The sequence below is a fragment of the Lissotriton helveticus genome, chromosome 12 (assembly GCF_964261635.1).
Source record: "Lissotriton helveticus chromosome 12, aLisHel1.1, whole genome shotgun sequence".
NCBI classification, from domain to species: Eukaryota; Metazoa; Chordata; class Amphibia; order Caudata; family Salamandridae; genus Lissotriton; species Lissotriton helveticus.
This window is the reverse complement of record NC_136073.1, coordinates 890,794,091-890,814,915: the sequence shown is the minus strand read 5'-3', so window position 1 is coordinate 890,814,915 and position 20,825 is coordinate 890,794,091. Positions and strand designations below refer to the sequence as shown.

At 52.8% G+C, this 20,825-nt stretch overlaps 1 protein-coding gene across 1 annotated transcript in view; it reads left to right on the top strand.

The window, feature by feature from the left end:
* LOC144798799 (insulin receptor substrate 1-B-like) overlaps positions 1-20,825 on the top strand; it is a 334,685-nt gene that overhangs the window by 150,891 nt on the left and 162,969 nt on the right. The window contains exon 2 of the mRNA XM_078669843.1: positions 9,816-12,623. Coding sequence (XP_078525969.1) covers positions 9,816-12,623 — 2,808 coding nt within the window. The remainder of the gene's footprint in view (positions 1-9,815; positions 12,624-20,825) is intronic.

Below are 20,825 nucleotides of genomic sequence, written 5' to 3'. Positions count from 1 at the left end.
CCCGGTCTCCCGTACCCCCGTCAACAGCGACCACCCCGAGACGTAGTGAAGCCAATATGCAAGAGAATATACAAACCAACCGGGGGAGTTCCATAAAAAAAACCTGACTCCCATCACAATATAGGCACAGCCCCAGCCTTGCATAAAACCATTATATCAAGCCCAAGCGATCGAATTCAGCCCTGGCCAGTACGGTCCAACATAAGAGTCTTTCCCACTCGAGCCGCCATCTTGATGGAGAAGACAAAGCGTCCAGAAAAGTTCAAATCGGTGCTGAAGGATCGAAGACAGGATAAAAGTTTTCAAAGTCCGCCAATCGAACGAGGAAAGGTGTCCAAGAACAGCGAGTATCTCCAACAGTCACTGAGGAACTTTGTAGCATAGAAAAGACGGTCTATAGACGCATTAGGCATCTGCGGAATCGGGCAGGAGGTGCTGGCGATAAACACAGGCTGGCTTGTCGATGATCGAAAACCGCCAAGGCTCGTGAAATCCGGGATCTGCACAGGGACCTCGATCTCAGGCGTGCAATGCACCGCTGGTACTGTTGCTCGCTGGGGACTGAACAAAGAATCATCCTCCGGTCCCAGGATACCGTCCACTTTCATGACCAGTGTCCGGAACACAGCGAGAGTGTGCGAGTGGAGCGCCCCAATGGCGGCCATGACGGCCTGCAGCGATGGCGTGCCTTCCGTCCGCCCCATCCCCTCTCAGTAGGCGACAGAGCCGGACTTGAACCCCAAAGGCCGGCTACTCCGGGGAAACAGGCCACGCAAATCAGATGGTGAACAGCGGGCGCTCTAGGTCTACCAGAAAACACCGTCGCCACCAGCGAGGGCCCCAGTCCGTCAACCCCGGGAGGCCAGCGAGGTCTTCGGGCACTGGACCCCCACCACGGCAACCGGTGGAACACGCTGGTGTGTCCTCGATGTAGGTCATGCACAGGATCATCACCGGAAACACCAATTCAGGGCACACTTCCGGAGACCGGGCGCAGTCCAGGTCTCACGGCCGATGTTATTCAATTCCAACCCGGATAGGCTAGAAATCGAGGTCCCGGCTTCCACACGTCGTTAGGCCGAGAATGGAGACACGGCGTATCGTCGTCAGCCGATGGGGTAGAGAACTCGGGATTGCACCTTTAGCGTCAGCAAAACTTCACGAACAAGGGAATCTGGCGTGAAGTCAGGATAAAAGACAGGATATTCGAGCTGCTGGCAGAGGTCGGCGGAGCCGGGAGCTTACGCGGCCATCTTGGTTGCTAGCGTAGCTCCTCCTCTGTTGTGTAATATTTAATCGTTTACGATGACCACTCCAATGTATTACAACCTAATGTTCTTGATGCGGACTTGACGTCTGTCGTGTAATATTGAATCACTGACGATGACCACTCTATTGCTGTTTGTTACATCAAGTCATTGGCGATGAGCGCCTTTATTGTGATGGAACATGAAGTTATTAATGATAAACTGGCATCTGTTTTACAATATTATATCCCTGAAGATGACCACCCTGTGGCCAATTGTTATGAACCAGTAAATATTGACAATGACCACCCTATTGCCATGTGTTAGAAAATGTGAAATGTTTAATGATGTGATATAACATGAAATAATAGATGTTCTACAACATGAGAAGTAATTGACTGCTGTTGGACCTGGGCCTCTTGGCAGGGTCATCCCTAAACTTTTTGCCTTCCTCCAATACTCTCTCTGACCTAATTTTGTTGGTTTAATGACTCTGGGCACTTTACCACTGCTGACCAGTGCTAAAGTGCATATGCTCTCCCTGTTGTAAAGTGTACATGTGATTGATGTCCATGATTGGTTCATTGGATTTACTGTCAGTCCCCAGTAGAGTGCACCAGGAGTGCCAGGGCTTGTGAATGCCAATACTGCTAGTGGGCCTGCAGCGCTGGTTGCGCCACCCACAGAAGCAGCCTTAAAATGTGTCTAGGGTCTGCCATTGCAGAACCTGCGTGCAGTCTGGTACTGTCACCCTGGCTGGGCAAGTGCACACACTTGCCAGCCCCTGAACCTTCCCTTAAACTTCATATTAGTCACCCCTATGGTAGGCCTGAGGGCAGGGTGCATTGTAAGGATAAGGTAGAACATGCCCTGATGTGTGTGGCATGTTCTAATAGTGAATTACTGCCAAATTCGTTTTTCACTATTGTAAGGCTACCTGTTCCCTTCTAGGCCAGATGGGCTGCTGGAATTATTACACTCTATAATCCCAGCAGGCTCAGGGAACATGGTAGAAATTCATGTTTAGTATGCCTGGACTCAGAATAATAAAATACTTCTTTTAGTAAAGTTTATTTTAATATCCTGTGTTTGCAAATGCTACTTTTAGAAAGTTAGCATTTGCTTGCCTAACCATTTCAGCCCGCTTCTGCTTGGATGTGGATCTGACTGTCTGGTGTGTGTGAGTGACAGGGCTGGGAGTTGACAGGTAGTGATTAGCAGGAGGACCCCTTAATGGGTGGTGGGAGTTTCCCCTGAATGATGCATCAGGCTGTGCTCTGCCTCCACAATGCTGGCTCCGCCCTCCTGGGGAGCGACTGATGACTCAGCCTGCACCTGGCCCAGGAAGGACCGAAGCTTGTCAACAAAGTACTCAGGCCACTCCTGCCCTCTCAATGCCGGCTCCGCCCCCCTGGGGAGCGGCTGATGTGCCTGCCCTCACACTGAATGCAGAAGCAGAAGTACCCACCGCAAGTGCTCAGGAGCTGAGAGCAGTTATGCAGAGGCCCCCCTGGCCAGTGAGAACAAAAGAAACTGTGTATAAAAGTAGGAGCCCTGCTCCTTGTAAATTAGATCCAGTTTGCGCAAAGAAGAAGCTCTGCCTGAAGAGAAGGACCCTGGAAGCTGCAAGGAGAAGTACTGACTCTGACCCCAAGAGACTGGCCTGTAGTGGGTGCCTTGCTGCTGAAGGAGAGCAGGAGAAGAAAGACTGAAAGACTTTGCTTTTATCCACCTTGTGCCAAAACTTTTACCAAGATCTCCAAGGGCTTGCTGTGAACTTGCCCCCTGACCAGCGCCCCAGGAACAGTGGGCGCTACCCTGTCCCCCTGGAAGAAGGAGCTGCTGTGAGCCAGCAACCTGATCGACACAGCTGCTGAAGGAAAGAGGAGCGCGCCGTGAAAGAATCCCTGCGCCCCTCCTACGAGGCCCTTGGCACCCCGTCCCGCCGAGCACCGCATCTGCTAACTGGCCGGCACCAGGTGACACCGAAAGGCCCAGCCTCGCTGGCCTAATCACCGTCCCTACCGCCTGCCTAACTGCGAAGCACCGCAAGAACGGACTTAGCCAAGTATCTGCTGTGACCTGAGAGGCTTGTGTGCGCCTCACGCTGCTACCCGGGGCTCTGCCCCCCTTTTCCAGGACCTGAGGTGTGTCGCCGTCTACCCGACCCGCGCCGCAACGCCAACCTCCGAGCCAGAGCCGAGCCGCCGCTCGCTCCAACCTCGGGAGGAAGACACCGCGACGTGGACCACCGAGCCGGCCTGCACCCGACCCCTTCAAAAAGACAAAGGTACTGTTTCCCGTCCCGCGGTGCGAGCCGCTGTCCCACCTCGCTCGCACCGCCATCTGCCTCAGCCGAGTCCCCGGAGCCGCGCAGTGAGCGCTCCCCGGGCCCCCGCTCTCTCCCCTGACAGCCGTGCAGCGCGCTCGTCAGGCTGACAGTGACTCCCCGGCCGCCGATCCCGCTAGAGGCGTGAGATTGGGCAGACCGGGTCCGATCGTTGGCACAGAGAGGCCCTGGCTGATTGAAATTCTTGCTGGAGGAACGTACCAGGACTAGGGAAGAGTCCGCAACCCTTTTTAAGCACCAGAACAATTCTTTTAACGCTGATACAAAGACCTGTGGCATAATCAGAGAGTAACTGGAACCATTTTCTTAAACTACGCAAAGACTGTATTTACAAGCCTGATCTAAAGATATATATAAAGAAGATATTTTTACAGAAATACAGTCTAGTGTCATTGTGTGGTGGGTTGATGGTCATTGTGTGTGATGTTGCAAATGTTTAACCCTATGTACTCCAGAGTTTAGCCTAGACTGCTTGCGCCACACTACCTAAAGGGCGAGTAGGGGTTATTTCTGGGAGTAATCCTTTGCCCTGACTTAGAGGAGAGGGTCCCTGCTTGTCGCAAGTACAAACCTGCGCCAACCAGAGACCCCCAATTCTAACATTGGTCGCAGCGGTGAGGATCTCGAATTTACATTTGCAGTGTCCATACATTGACTATTGACCATTGCACAGTGATGACAGTCCAGTAACTAAGCCACAGACTTTGTTTTTTTTGGATTTATGATTTGCGAGAAGAGATCTCCATGTGTTTTTGAAGTCATGCCTGTGTCAGTGAAAATGGAAAAGGCAGCATCCATTTCTTCTATTGACTGTGATTGGGAGAAACTAGAAAACTACACCAGGAAACAGCTCAAGAGGTTCTGCAAAAATTTGAACATTTCCATGACCGGACTCTCCAGAAGGGAGCAGTTCCAAAAGGCGCTGAGGGCCTGGGTCAAGGCAAGGAATGCCCCTGGAAAGGATTTTGAATTTGAGCAGGCAGAACAGCAGCTGGAGGGACCCCTGACTCCAGAGTGGAGGGGTGCAACCTCCCCATTGGGTAGCAGTGTTTCTGGCCGAGGTCTGTCGCCAGAGGAGCTGGCGGACAGACAGGCAACCCGAGATCATGAATTGAAGTTGGCAGAGCTGGAAATAAATGGGCAACTGGAGCTAGAATCTAGGAGGTTAGCCCTGGAAGTAATGAAAATGGAGCTTGCGCATGACTTAAGAATGAGGAAACTTGACTTGGAGCTCGAGGCGCTTGAGGCCAGGAGGGCTTCAGCCCAGCAACAAGAAATGTGTGTAGCTCAGAGATTGAGCTTTGCTGAGTTGGAGGTGGAGTCCAGCTCAGATGGTGGCAGCAACATTCAGGTATCTAGTGCAGACAGCATAGCGCGCGCACCTAGAGATATGGCACCTGACTTGGAGGGGGTTAACATACACCAGGAGGTTCAAGGGCATGAGGTAGCTCCAGTAGTGCGCAGCGTCCCTGAAGGGAATAGGGTAGCTGGCGTAGGAGTTCATGGTCCTAGTGGTGGGAGGGATTCCCCCATGGTTGAGGTCCTGGTGGGTGAGTGTAAGGACCGCCCAGAAGAGTGTGGGTTGTGTGACAGAGACAGTTCGCTACTGTCTGGCCAGTCTCAGAAGAATGGTGTGGAGTATGTGTGTGAGGCGCTGGATGGTGAGGTGAAGGATAATTTGGTTAACCCTACTAGGGGGCTGTGTAATCCAATTGTGGGAGAGCATACTTTAAGTCCCAGTTTTCCAGAGCTATGCCAACACCTGTTTGAGAGTGAGTTCTCTGGCCCCAGGGAGCTCACATTGGAGGCAGACCTTGTGGTGGATTCCCGAGGGTCTGGAGAGGCATTGGGGTGTGATCCTGTGGGGAGTGTCTCAGGTATCTTCCAGCCCAGAGTGGTGGAAGTGGCGCAGAGTAGCCCAGCTAGGTCCTGTAGTAGTGAGATGGGTGTAGGGCCTCACGTCCTGTCCTTAAGGGGAAGGAGTGAGAATGGGTTTTGTCCCGGTAGTGCCCAACCTCAGTCTCAGAGCCTGGATGGTTCTTTAAGGGAACACCAGGTGGGGAGCCTAGGCTGTCCGGATGAGTCACCCGCTGAGGGGGATCCCCCAGTGGCTAGAGAACGTGGAGGCTCTGTAAACAGGGCTCCAGTAGTTCTGGTGACTGGCAGTACCACTCCAGTTGGGAGGGTGCAGAAGTCCAGAAAGAGGGGCGAGAGGGGGAAAGAGTCCCCAGTGGAAGAACCAGTGGGTCAGGGGCCAGCCAGCAGGGCTGCGTCCCCAGTGAATGACCAGGGGGACACCACTTCTGTCCTGGGGGATCTTCCCGCACTGTCAGAGGGACAGGGGTTGGGAGATCCGCGCCGGGCAGGCTGTTGCACGACACATGAGCTATGTGCCACCCTCAGGGGGGGCAGGCGTGCTCCCCGGAAAGTCCTGGTGCGCCAGGCAAGTGTTCAACTGCAGGGTTGGGTCCCTGAGTTGAGAAGCCAGGGTCAGGTGTTGTCTGACCTGGAGGGTGGGACCACTGTAATCAGTGTCCTGACCCATGACACTTCTAGGGGTACCACTCAAGTTGGGAGTGGGCAGTACTCTGGAAGGGGGTGCAGAGGGAGGGAGTCCTCGCCTCTGACCCCGGTTCAACTAGAGGGTTTAGACCCTGGGATAGAGGGCCAGGTGCAGGGTGTCCCCCCTGACCTGGTGCCCCAGTTGCAGGATAGCACCCCTGAACTGGTGGGCGAATTGGGCAGGTCACCTGCCTCAGGTGCCCTGACAATTCTGGAAGGGGGTACCACTCCAGGTGGGAGGGTACAGAGCCCCAAGGAGGAGGACCGGGTGTGGGAGAGGCCACCCCAGTATTTGGTACAGCCGCCAGGTACAGACCTGGGACTGGTGGGTCAGTGCCAGGATGTCATACCTGACCTGACAGGAGGGAGAGTGGACAAAGGGTGCCAAGCACCTGGGGTTACTGCCCCCCACTCTTTAAGGCCACAGAGGTTTGAGAGCCCTGAGAGGCATGAGGCCTGGGTCTCATCTCTGACTACCGTCAGTGGCCGCTATGACTTGATGTCTGTCTGTTGGGACACACCTGTGAGCAAGTTAAGGTTAGAGGCTGCACAGGTGGTGTCCACAGAGGAAGAGAAGGGTGCCCCAGGGATTAGCTGGGTGGACCCTGAGAGTATGGACAGAGGATTTGAAATAGGTTCAGTTTGGCGTAGAACTGGAATGTGCCCCTGCTGTTGCGGGCCAGGTCCATGTTCTATCGCCCTAAGCAGGGAAGCCCATCACAGTGGTGATTGGTCTACCCTGCGTTTTGGCTGGAAGGGGGTTGTGTTGGACCTGGGCCTCTTGGCAGGGTCATCCCTAAACTTTTTGCCTTCCTCCAATACTCTCTCTGACCTAATTTTGTTGGTTTAATGACTCTGGGCACTTTACCACTGCTGACCAGTGCTAAAGTGCATATGCTCTCCCTGTTGTAAAGTGTACATGTGATTGATGTCCATGATTGGTTCATTGGATTTACTGTCAGTCCCCAGTAGAGTGCACCAGGAGTGCCAGGGCTTGTGAATGCCAATACTGCTAGTGGGCCTGCAGCGCTGGTTGCGCCACCCACAGAAGCAGCCTTAAAATGTGTCTAGGGTCTGCCATTGCAGAACCTGCGTGCAGTCTGGTACTGTCACCCTGGCTGGGCAAGTGCACACACTTGCCAGCCCCTGAACCTTCCCTTAAACTTCATATTAGTCACCCCTATGGTAGGCCTGAGGGCAGGGTGCATTGTAAGGATAAGGTAGAACATGCCCTGATGTGTGTGGCATGTTCTAATAGTGAATTACTGCCAAATTCGTTTTTCACTATTGTAAGGCTACCTGTTCCCTTCTAGGCCAGATGGGCTGCTGGAATTATTACACTCTATAATCCCAGCAGGCTCAGGGAACATGGTAGAAATTCATGTTTAGTATGCCTGGACTCAGAATAATAAAATACTTCTTTTAGTAAAGTTTATTTTAATATCCTGTGTTTGCAAATGCTACTTTTAGAAAGTTAGCATTTGCTTGCCTAACCATTTCAGCCCGCTTCTGCTTGGATGTGGATCTGACTGTCTGGTGTGTGTGAGTGACAGGGCTGGGAGTTGACAGGTAGTGATTAGCAGGAGGACCCCTTAATGGGTGGTGGGAGTTTCCCCTGAATGATGCATCAGGCTGTGCTCTGCCTCCACAATGCTGGCTCCGCCCTCCTGGGGAGCGACTGATGACTCAGCCTGCACCTGGCCCAGGAAGGACCGAAGCTTGTCAACAAAGTACTCAGGCCACTCCTGCCCTCTCAATGCCGGCTCCGCCCCCCTGGGGAGCGGCTGATGTGCCTGCCCTCACACTGAATGCAGAAGCAGAAGTACCCACCGCAAGTGCTCAGGAGCTGAGAGCAGTTATGCAGAGGCCCCCCTGGCCAGTGAGAACAAAAGAAACTGTGTATAAAAGTAGGAGCCCTGCTCCTTGTAAATTAGATCCAGTTTGCGCAAAGAAGAAGCTCTGCCTGAAGAGAAGGACCCTGGAAGCTGCAAGGAGAAGTACTGACTCTGACCCCAAGAGACTGGCCTGTAGTGGGTGCCTTGCTGCTGAAGGAGAGCAGGAGAAGAAAGACTGAAAGACTTTGCTTTTATCCACCTTGTGCCAAAACTTTTACCAAGATCTCCAAGGGCTTGCTGTGAACTTGCCCCCTGACCAGCGCCCCAGGAACAGTGGGCGCTACCCTGTCCCCCTGGAAGAAGGAGCTGCTGTGAGCCAGCAACCTGATCGACACAGCTGCTGAAGGAAAGAGGAGCGCGCCGTGAAAGAATCCCTGCGCCCCTCCTACGAGGCCCTTGGCACCCCGTCCCGCCGAGCACCGCATCTGCTAACTGGCCGGCACCAGGTGACACCGAAAGGCCCAGCCTCGCTGGCCTAATCACCGTCCCTACCGCCTGCCTAACTGCGAAGCACCGCAAGAACGGACTTAGCCAAGTATCTGCTGTGACCTGAGAGGCTTGTGTGCGCCTCACGCTGCTACCCGGGGCTCTGCCCCCCTTTTCCAGGACCTGAGGTGTGTCGCCGTCTACCCGACCCGCGCCGCAACGCCAACCTCCGAGCCAGAGCCGAGCCGCCGCTCGCTCCAACCTCGGGAGGAAGACACCGCGACGTGGACCACCGAGCCGGCCTGCACCCGACCCCTTCAAAAAGACAAAGGTACTGTTTCCCGTCCCGCGGTGCGAGCCGCTGTCCCACCTCGCTCGCACCGCCATCTGCCTCAGCCGAGTCCCCGGAGCCGCGCAGTGAGCGCTCCCCGGGCCCCCGCTCTCTCCCCTGACAGCCGTGCAGCGCGCTCGTCAGGCTGACAGTGACTCCCCGGCCGCCGATCCCGCTAGAGGCGTGAGATTGGGCAGACCGGGTCCGATCGTTGGCACAGAGAGGCCCTGGCTGATTGAAATTCTTGCTGGAGGAACGTACCAGGACTAGGGAAGAGTCCGCAACCCTTTTTAAGCACCAGAACAATTCTTTTAACGCTGATACAAAGACCTGTGGCATAATCAGAGAGTAACTGGAACCATTTTCTTAAACTACGCAAAGACTGTATTTACAAGCCTGATCTAAAGATATATATAAAGAAGATATTTTTACAGAAATACAGTCTAGTGTCATTGTGTGGTGGGTTGATGGTCATTGTGTGTGATGTTGCAAATGTTTAACCCTATGTACTCCAGAGTTTAGCCTAGACTGCTTGCGCCACACTACCTAAAGGGCGAGTAGGGGTTATTTCTGGGAGTAATCCTTTGCCCTGACTTAGAGGAGAGGGTCCCTGCTTGTCGCAAGTACAAACCTGCGCCAACCAGAGACCCCCAATTCTAACAACTGCTCTGTTGGCCTCTGTTACACAACCTCAAATCATTGACGATGACCCTCTAACTTAACATGGCGTTGTTGACGATGACCTGCCGTATGTTACGTAGTACAAAATAAGCAACAAGGACCACTCTATTGTAAATGGTTTTATAACACTAAATTATTGACAAGGATCACTTTCATTGCCATATGTAATATCATTTGTAAAGTAATTTCTTACGTCCACTGTATTTCAATCAGTCGCACAACTTAAAAATAGTTGAAGTTGATTACCTATTGCCTTCTGTTATATAAGATGAATTTATTGAGAATGAGCATTCTAACATTGACTTATTTCTCTCTTTCTTCAGGAAAAGCTCCCGCTGAGAAAGGGGATGACGACATCGCCCCCCCAGGGCCGGCCTTTAAAGAAGTTTGGCAAGTCAGTCTGCGCCCAAAGGGTCTCGGTCAAGCCAAGAACCTTGTCGGGATCTACCGGCTTTGTCTGACTGAGAAGACCATCAACTTTGTGAAGCTGAGCTCCGACGCGGCTGCTGTGGTTCTTCAACTTATGAACGTGCGTCGGTGTGGTCACTCTGAGAATTACTTCTTCATTGAGGTTGGGCGGTCCGCGGTGACCGGTGCTGGGGAGTTCTGGATGCAGGTGGAGGACTCCGTGGTAGCACAGAACATGCACGAGACCATCTTGGAAGCCATGAAGGCGATGAGCGAGGCTTTCAGGCTAAGGAGCAAGAGCCAGTCTCTCCCCTCCAACCCTATCTCTGTCCCTACCAGGCGCCACCACCCCAACCCACCGCCGAGCCAAGTCGGGTTTTCGCGGCGGTCGCGAGGGGACGTGGCAGCCAGCACCTCCCCGGCAATGAAACACAATTTCCAGAGAGTTTGCACGGCCAGCGATGGGAATGGTTCAGCTTCAAGACCAACCTCAGAAGATGGGAGTCCCATCAGCACCACACCGATCATGCGGGTGAAGTCGCAGAAGACCTCTGGTGCGAACAAGCCAAGCAACCCCCCTGTAAGTCACACTAAGCCCACCCCAGTGCCTTCAGCTCGCCCAACTTCTCTGCCCAGCCCGGTCAGCCTGTCCTCAAGCAGCACGAGCGGTCATGGTTCAGAATGCGTTTACACACACACTTTGGTCAATTCCATTTCCGAATCACCCAGTGACTATGGATTTATCTCCTCTGATGAGTGTGGCTCCAGCCCAGGAGACCTGAGGACCTCTTATGACCCTCTGAATTTCCTGCCCCCCTCCCTAGATGACAGTAATCTGAACTACATAAGCATGGGAAAGCAGGGCCTGCAGTCTCAGGAGGGGCAGAGCCAGAGGAAAGCCCCCAAGTGGAGTTCCAACAAGGAATGCGAGCCAGACCGGAGTGTGAACAAGAGAGCCTCTTTACCCCCAATGTCCCTGGGCAGGGTGACCCCAAAGGCGCCAAGGAAAAAGGAAGGCGAGGAATATACCATGATGACCCGCACAGCAAGCCGAGAATCAGTCACTGCCTCTACCAGAGCACATTCATCCTCCTACCCGAATGGCCATGATCCCGGTCACGGCGAGTCCCTGAGGGACAACGGGAAGACGGGAGTGGGTCTCACAGACAACGGCTACATGGCCATGCTGCCTAGAGGACATCCTGGAAGCCAGAGCAAGAGCGACGACTACATGCCAATGACCCCCAACAGTGTGTCACCGCCTCAGCAGATCGCCCGTACAGAGATCGGTGGCTATATGGTCATGTCTCCAAATGGAAGCTGCTCCCCGGACAACTCTGCTTACCGCCAGAGCTGGATGCACGGCGAGAAGTTTTCTGTGGACAGTAACGACAGCAAAATGTCAGTCAGTGAATACATGAACATGTCCCCCCTGAGCTGCTCCGCCTCTAGCACGCCGCCAGACACCAGTCCTCATCTGGGAGACGACGCCCCCAAGATGATCTACTCCTACTATTCCCTGCCGCGGTCCTACAAGCACACGGCAGGGGCCACCGTCCGGCCATTCACCAGCCACGTGGGGTCCTCCACGCGCCACTCTTGCTCCTCGTCGACCAGCAGTGACAGCCTAGAAGACCCCGAACACGTGCTGCTGACCTTCGGCCCACCAAAGATGGCGAACACAGCCCCACTGAAGCGGGTCAAGGTCCGTCCAAACGTCAACCTCTTCATTGACGTCTCAAAAGCCAACACCCTTCCGAAGGTGCGCGAGAACCCTGCTCTGCCGCCGGCTCCCAAGAGCCCTGGCGAGTATGTGAGTATCGAGTTCAGAACCGGATCTGCTCGGCCGCTCCCCAGGCCGACTTCCTGCATGGGCGGGTTCCATAACTTGCCCACTCTTCCGTTAGCTTCGGAGTACATGAACATGGAGTTGGACCCTCCTGCTGGCTTTTCCCGGCATCCTGCCACGCCATTGGGGGTCAGTGAGCCCAAGAGGAAACCATGTGGGGTTACACCCGAGGAATGCTTGAATGTAAAAGGGGCTGCAGCATGTCCTACATTGATCGACTCGCCGACTTTCAGTGACTATACGGAGATGGCCTTCAGTACAGGTGCAGAGACCCCCAAGTCCTCCTCACCTGTGGAGCAGGAGACCACCCTTCGGCAGAGCGACCCAATGGAGCACATTGCTGACATTGGTACCTTTTCTGTCCAGAAACTTAGCCCCAACCCCAACCAAGGTGCCAAACTGATCCGCGTGGACCCGCAGGGGCGCCGCCGCCACTGCTCCGAGACATTCCTCTCTGTGCCCACCACCATTGCCTCCCTCTCTGTGCCATTCTCCGACCACGCCAAGCGCCATAGCTCCGCTTCTTTTGAGAACGTCTGGACCAAAGGGGAGGTGGGTGCTGGTACGGCTGCCAACACTGCAACTGCCAATGGAGCCATGGCAGCTGTGCCAGACGACCACCCAGGGAGCCTCCCGCGACAACCATCAGGAGGATTTGAAAGTGGTCTGAACTACATAGATTTGGACTTGGCCAAAGAGGGTGGCCAGGAAGGGATGTCCATGCAGCCGAAACCTTTCTCCCAGTGCGTCGCTAGTGGTTCTGGCGTAGCTGGTAGCACTGGCAGCAGCATCGCCAGTCTGAACACTTATGCCAGCATTGACTTTCACAAGTCCGAGGAACTGCGAAGCCATAAGACGTCCAAGGATGGAACAGGTGAGATGCTGATTGTGAATAGAGTCTGTCACCCTCGTTGTGCGTTCTGTTCAGCCATCTTGGCAATATGGATACGTGATAAACACTGAAAAGTATACTTTGCTCGTGTGTGTGTATGTGTATATGTGTGTGTATATATTTATATATATAATGTATCCGCTCCATCCGCATTCGCGGGGTTAAAAATATATTTATTGAAAGTAATTCTTCCAGACGCGTTTCGGCATGGTGCCTTTCTCAATGTTCGAACTGCTGTAACATGGTATCTGGTGTCTAATTGGCTTATATTTCATATCCTCAATCCTCATTGGTGGAATCACAGCCGATAGGAGGATTGCAATATATGTATGTGTGTATATATGTGTAAATGTACACACATAATTATTTATGCAAATATATTCTCTCTCCTTATATGTATTCAATTATGTGTGAAATGTGTGCATATACACACACACATACATATATAAATATATACACATACATATATATTTATATATTACACACACAACTGCCCCCTCCCCTAACACACACACTTGAAGATCCCTTATGGTTCAGCAAACCCAAAACCAAAAAAGCCCTGTATTTCGTCAATTACGATGTGCAATACACAATGTACACAGAAGTCATGTTTTTTTGTGCGAGTTATAGTTTGCATGGCCGTTTTGGGTGTTACAGATTTTGCTCTTTTTCATAACTTACAATTGTCAGTGTTTTTCAAGTGTATATAAGGTGGAGTGTGCTGTTTATTATCATGTTTAAATGTGGGGAGGGAACATAACCCATGACAGAGTTCCTCCCTCCCTCAGCAATAAGTAGCATATTAAACTCTGCCGATATGTCAAGCTGTGTTTATGCACAGAATATATAAAGCTACTTAATTAGAACCAGACCAGAAGGGCTTACATCTATGCAGCGAGATAAAACTTCTTTAAATAGACCTTGTGAAGTTGGCCCCAGTTTTTTCCTCTGTAAAGTCACATCACTAACTTGGAAGTCAAGTTGAGTTCTCGCACTCAGCACCATAAATGTCACACCTGGTCAGAAGGGCTGGAACCTGAACTATGAGTGTGGCTACCTTCAGGGCTCTGTTCTGTGTTGGTCATCTTTTGAGCGGCACGAGGCTTCAGGAAGCCATCCCATCAGGGGGGTGTCTCCTACAGACCACTCCAGGTGATAGGAGAAAGAAGTTTGGAACTCATGGTGTTGCTCTACCACTTTTGCCAACCCTGAGACTATTCTAGTGAGGATTTGCTGTTTCTTTACTTGTTTTACATTTACTTAGACTTAAAAAAAAATTGCTATTGTGTCGTCTCATGTTGCCCTTGATGTCTAAGGTCGTCTAACATCACTTTCTATGATGTCATCAAAGATGCAAATCAGCTCACACTCATGGGGACTTTGAGACCATGAAATCTCTGTAGGTACAACTTTGCGTCACCACCCTCCTAAGCCTACAGTAATGTTGTCCTGAGAGTTGGGGAGGTGGACAAGTAGTATAAAATTGTTGTTTCGTTCTTCTTCATAATCTTCTCTTTAGTCTGACCTCTGGTTTGCTTCAGTTTCAAATGTCATTCTTTTCTGGCTCTAACACTCCTGAGTTTGCTACTTTTGCTCCTGCATTTACCACCTGCACTCCTGAATTTATCACCTTCGTAAATAGCCCCATCCTCTTTCTGTCTCTTCCTGTACAGTTCCGTTTTCAGGGTGCTATCTAACTGCTTTCATGCGCGGCGATGTCCGCCTCAATCTGGCTGCTGACGTCTTGCATGTTCTCACCCCAACCTGGAACTTTTGCAATTTTTTAGTCATCTCTTGAAAATAAATTGCAGTGTTTTCTGCTTTCTTATGCTGTCTGTTTCAGTTTTGGACATTTTCCCTCCACATATCCACACTCCAATGTTGTGTTTTTCAGCAATGGTTCTTCTGATCAGTGGATGCACTGTCCGCTGCAGCCTTGTTTGTGTGTTTTGGCAAACCTTGATGCTCCCTGTTCGTAGTCTGTAACTGGGGTGAATGCCTGTGAGGGTTCTTTGACATGCTCAGGTATGATGTTTCCATAGTATGGAATAGCATAGCAGGGTACCACTCTTTCTCCTCCCGGGATGAAGCTGAGCATTCCTATCTTTGTCTTACATGCCCTGTTTTCTAGTTCTTCAGCTCTGTATGGCAGTGTTTTCCTTTCTTCAGTAAAGGTTTACAAGGTGGCCATTTCACAGTATTGCTTGGTCCCTCTCTTAGCTCTTTATCCCTGCAGTCCTGCCCTCCCGTGCCATTGCTCACAGGCTGTCAATCTCCTGTTCAGTTTCTTATGTTAATATTGAGCCTTGAGGTGGATTGGCCATGGTCACTTACCTTTGTTTCCATCCTTGTTGAGACCTTTGTTGAAGTTCCTCAGCTAAGTTGGAGATAGTGGCCCGAGGACCTCCTTGCTCCGGGTTAGCTACTTGTGGGTGTTCGGGCCTCCATACGACATTGCCCTCCTGTGCCCTCTCACCCACGGAACCCGTTGGCTCGCTAGCCTCAAGTGCCACCATCAGGATGCACGAAAAAAGTCATCGCAATAGGGGTCTGTATCAACTAGTAAAGTTAAATCACCCACATTTTTCTCTGCATACCGAAAAATTGTTTTTCTTTCTACCAGGAGATGACACCAGAAACTTCTGCATCCACTCTATTTCCTTAGCGCAGGACACACCCACCTCCATTGCTGCGTGGTCACACTCACTCGCAAATGCTTTTTTTAGGCTTTTCATAAAGCTAGTGAAAACTCATTACCGCCTCACCATACAGGAATATTTTTGGAATCCCTTTGAAGACAAGCTGAAAGAATGCACTCCCAAAAATTCCCAAAATATCTTCTAAAATATAAATGTTTATCTAAACAAAATCAACCTTTTTACATTCCTTTATCAAGCCAGTCTCTTCATACGGACTGTCAGGCTGAGTTCTTTTACTTTCTCTGCTCCGGCCCTCACCTTGCGGACGGAGGACTCCTTGATGGTGAATTTTGGTGGCTGTTGACATTTTCCTACAGGGATATATGGCAGTCGATGTTTTGGGATCTATTTTTTCACATGCTCCCCTCAATTGTGTCCATTTCAGGAGTATACATCTGAATACGGTGTAGAGTTCTGAAGATTCCTTGGTGACCCTTGGGTCGCGTTCTGAAGCCTACAACCGGAGCATTTTACCTGGATCTGAAGGTGTCATGTGGAGAATAGTCGCGTTCTGGGGGCGTTGTCTGAAATGTGTTGTCCAGTTGTGTTGTTTACCTGAAATAAGGTGTAGAAGCCTAGATATTCCTGGTGACCCTTGTGTCTAGTTGTGAAGGCTAAAACCAGAGCATTTTGCCCCGACCTGGAGGTGTCCTATGGAGTATTGTCGAGTTCTGGAGGCCACATCTGAAATATTGTGCCCAGTTCCGTAGTTTATCTCAAATAAGGTATCCCGCTGTGGCGGCTACTTGGACCACTGTTTCTCATTCTGGAGGCCACATCTGGAGAGAAAATGTGTCTATTTGTAAAGGCGACATCTGGAGTATTGCGTCCAGTTCTGAAGTTTACATATGTCTGTTTCTAGAGGCCACATCTCGAAAAAGCAAGGCGAAACTTGAATGATCCTGGCGTAATTCGTGAAATCTCGTTTCACCTGCTACGCCAAATTCCTGAAATTCCGCCATTATGCCGTGTTGAGTAATTATACTTTTTTATGTGGTAAAATGTACCTCACAATAATAGAAATAACTCGAGTGGGCAGAACGAGAGTTGCCCTTGCTGACGTCATTTGTTTTTTCCCCCTTGTTTGCTACAGAGAAATGTGTCCTCGTGTCAAAAATGAACGAGGACGCATTTCACGCTCAAATCCGTCTCTAAGCGCTGGATTGGAACCTTGAATAATTTCGTGTAATTTTCCTGCAGATTAGAAAGAGGCACGAGGCCACGCGGAGACCGGGGGCCGGAGCATGTGCTGGTGTGACGCACGAGTCTCAAACCCTGCACACCCCCAAAAGAGGCGGGGGGCCCCTCTGGCTCACACAGGCGTTCAGGCTCTGAGGGGACTTTAACAGCACAGGAAGCTCTTTTGAATGAACTCTGTTCCTGGAGCTCAAGTTGACAACACTAGACTAGCAGCAGGAGGCCCAGAACTTGCATTAAATGCACACTTTTCATAGAAAGGACGGTGCATGGATGGACAGGCCCCGGTCCTAGGGCGAGGGGGGGCACAGACACCCACAGCAGCAGCGATGAAGGCACAGGCCTGGGGGCTTAGAGTCTCGGGACACAGGAGGTGGCGTGTTGTGCAGAGAGGAGGAGGCGAGCTGGGTCTGTGTGCCTTGAATGTTCTGCTGCAAAAACCAACATTCCTCTGAGACCAGGAACAAGTTCAGCGAGTTACACCACCCTCCACCCTCACACCTACTGTCCTGTCAGGTAGGTGAAGTGTCAGCGCCAGCTGTGCTCACTGCGGGTTCATCACCACCCTCCACCCTCAGCACACCTACTGTTCTATCAGGTAGGTGAAGTGTCAGGGACAGCTGTGCTCACTGCAGGTTCACCACCACCCTCCACCCTCACACCTACTGTTCTGTCAGGTAGGTGAAGTGTCAGGGACAGCTGTGCTCACTGCGGGTTCACCACCACCCTCAGCACACCTACTGTTCTGTCAGGTAGGTGAAGTGTCAGGGACAGCTGTGCTCACTGCGGGTTCACCACCACCCTCAGCACACCTACTGTTCTGTCAGGTAGGTGAAGTGTCAGGGACAGCTGTGCTCACTGCGGGTTCACCACCACCCTCAGCACACCTACTGTTCTGTCAGGTAGGTGAAGTGTCAGGGACCGCTGTGCTCACTGCGGGTTCACCACCACCCTCAGCACACCTACTGTTCTGTCGGGTAGGTGAAGTGTCAGAGCCAGCTGTGCTCACTGCGGGTTCACCACCACCCTCAGCACACCTACTGTTCTGTCAGGTAGGTGAAGTGTGAGGGACAGCTGTGCTCACTGCGGGTTCACCACCACCCTCAGCACACCTACTGTTCTGTCAGGTAGGTGAAGTGTCAGGGACAGCTGTGCTCACTGCGGGTTCACCACCACCCTCAGCACACCTACTGTTCTGTCAGGTAGGTGAAGTGTCAGCGCCAGCTGTGCTCACTGCGGGTTCACCACCACCCTCAGCACACCTACTGTTCTGTCAGGTAGGTGAAGTGTTAGGGACAGCTGTGCTCACTGCGGGTTCACCACCACCCTCCACCCTCACACCTACTGTTCTGTCAGGTAGGTGAAGTGTCAGGGACAGATGTGCTCACTGCGGGTTCACCACCACCCTCCACCCTCAGCACACCTACTGTTCTGTCAGGTAGGTGAAGTGTCAGGGACAGCTGTGCTCACTGCGGGTTCACCACCACCATCCACCCTCAGCACACCTACTGTTCTGTCAGGTAGGTGAAGTGTCAGGGACAGCTGTGCTCACTGCGGGTTCACCACCACCCTCCACCCTCAGCACACCTACTGTTCTGTCGGGTAGGTGAAGTGTCAGAGCCAGCTGTGCGCACTGCGGGTTCACCACCACCCTCCACCCTCAGCACACCTACTGTTCTGTCGGGTAGGTGAAGTGTCAGGGACAGCTGTGCTCACTGCGGGTTCACCACCACCCTCCACCCTCAGCACACCTACTGTTCTGTCGGGTAGGTGAAGTGTCAGAGCCAGCTGTGCGCACTGCGGGTTCACCACCACCCTCCACCCTCAGCACACCTACTGTTCTGTCGGGTAGGTGAAGTGTCAGGGACAGCTGTGCTCACTGCGGGTTCACCACCACCCTCCACCCTCAGCACACCTACTGTTCTGTCAGGTAGGTGAAGTGTCAGGGACAGATGTGCTCACTGCGGGTTCACCACCACCCTCCACCCTCAGCACACCTACTGTTCTGTCAGGTAGGTGAAGTGTCAGAGACAGCTGTGCTCACTGCGGGTTCACCACCACCCTCCACCCTCAGCACACCTACTGTCCTGTCAGGTAGGTGAAGTGTCAGCGCCAGCTGTGCTCACTGCGGGTTCATCACCACCCTCCACCCTCAGCACACCTACTGTTCTATCAGGTAGGTGAAGTGTCAGGGACAGCTGTGCTCACTGCAGGTTCACCACCACCCTCCACCCTCACACCTACTGTTCTGTCAGGTAGGTGAAGTGTCAGGGACAGCTGTGCTCACTGCGGGTTCACCACCACCCTCAGCACACCTACTGTTCTGTCAGGTAGGTGAAGTGTCAGGGACAGCTGTGCTCACTGCGGGTTCACCACCACCCTCAGCACACCTACTGTTCTGTCAGGTAGGTGAAGTGTCAGGGACAGCTGTGCTCACTGCGGGTTCACCACCACCCTCAGCACACCTACTGTTCTGTCAGGTAGGTGAAGTGTCAGGGACCGCTGTGCTCACTGCGGGTTCACCACCACCCTCAGCACACCTACTGTTCTGTCAGGTAGGTGAAGTGTGAGGGACAGCTGTGCTCACTGCGGGTTCACCACCACCCTCAGCACACCTACTGTTCTGTCAGGTAGGTGAAGTGTCAGGGACAGCTGTGCTCACTGCGGGTTCACCACCACCCTCAGCACACCTACTGTTCTGTCAGGTAGGTGAAGTGTCAGCGCCAGCTGTGCTCACTGCGGGTTCACCACCACCCTCAGCACACCTACTGTTCTGTCAGGTAGGTGAAGTGTTAGGGACAGCTGTGCTCACTGCGGGTTCACCACCACCCTCCACCCTCACACCTACTGTTCTGTCAGGTAGGTGAAGTGTCAGGGACAGATGTGCTCACTGCGGGTTCACCACCACCCTCAGCACACCTACTGTTCTGTCAGGTAGGTGAAGTGTCAGGGACAGCTGTGCTCACTGCGGGTTCACCACCACCATCCACCCTCAGCACACCTACTGTTCTGTCAGGTAGGTGAAGTGTCAGGGACAGCTGTGCTCACTGCGGGTTCACCACCACCCTCCACCCTCAGCACACCTACTGTTCTGTCGGGTAGGTGAAGTGTCAGAGCCAGCTGTGCGCACTGCGGGTTCACCACCACCCTCCACCCTCAGCACACCTACTGTTCTGTCGGGTAGGTGAAGTGTCAGAGCCAGCTGTGCGCACTGCGGGTTCACCACCACCCTCCACCCTCAGCACACCTACTGTTCTGTCGGGTAGGTGAAGTGTCAGGGACAGCTGTGCTCACTGCGGGTTCACCACCACCCTCCACCCTCAGCACACCTACTGTTCTGTCAGGTAGGTGAAGTGTCAGGGACAGATGTGCTCACTGCGGGTTCACCACCACCCTCCACCCTCAGCACACCTACTGTTCTGTCAGGTAGGTGAAGTGTCAGAGACAGCTGTGCTCACTGCGGGTTCACCACCACCCTCCACCCTCAGCACACCTACTGTTCTGTCAGGTAGGTGAAGTGTCAGGGACAGCTGTGCTCACTGCGGGTTCACCACCACCCTCCACCCTCAGCACACCTACTGTTCTGTCGGGTAGGTGAAGTGTCAGAGCCAGCTGTGCGCACTGCGGGTTCACCACCACCCTCCACCCTCAGCACACCTACTGTTCTGTCGGGTAGGTGAAGTGTCAGAGCCAGCTGTGCGCACTGCGGGTTCACCACCACTCTCCACCCTCAGCACACCTACTGTTCTATCAGGTAGGTAAAGTGTCCGAGCCAGCTGTGCTCACTGCGGGTTCACCACCACCCTCAGCACACCTACTGTTCTGTCAGGTAGGTGAAGTGTCAGGGACAGCTGTGCTCACTGCGGGTTCACCACCACCCTCCACCCTCACACCTACTGTTCTGTCAGGTAGGTGAAGTGTCAGGGACAGCTGTGCTCACTGCGGGTTCACCACCACCCTCCACCCTCAGCACACCTACTGTTCTGTCAGGTAGGTGAAGTGTCAGGGACAGCTGTGCTCACTGCGGGTTCACCACCACCCTCCACCCTCAGCACACCTACTGTTCTGTCAGGTAGGTGAAGTGTCAGGGACAGCTGTGCTCACTGCGGGTTCACCACCACCATCCACCCTCAGCACACCTACTGTTCTGTCGGGTAGGTGAAGTGTCAGGGACAGATGTGCTCACTGCGGGTTCACCACCACCCTCAGCACACCTACTGTTCTGTCAGGTAGGTGAAGTGTCAGCGCCAGCTGTGCTCACTGCGGGTTCACCACCACCCTCCACCCT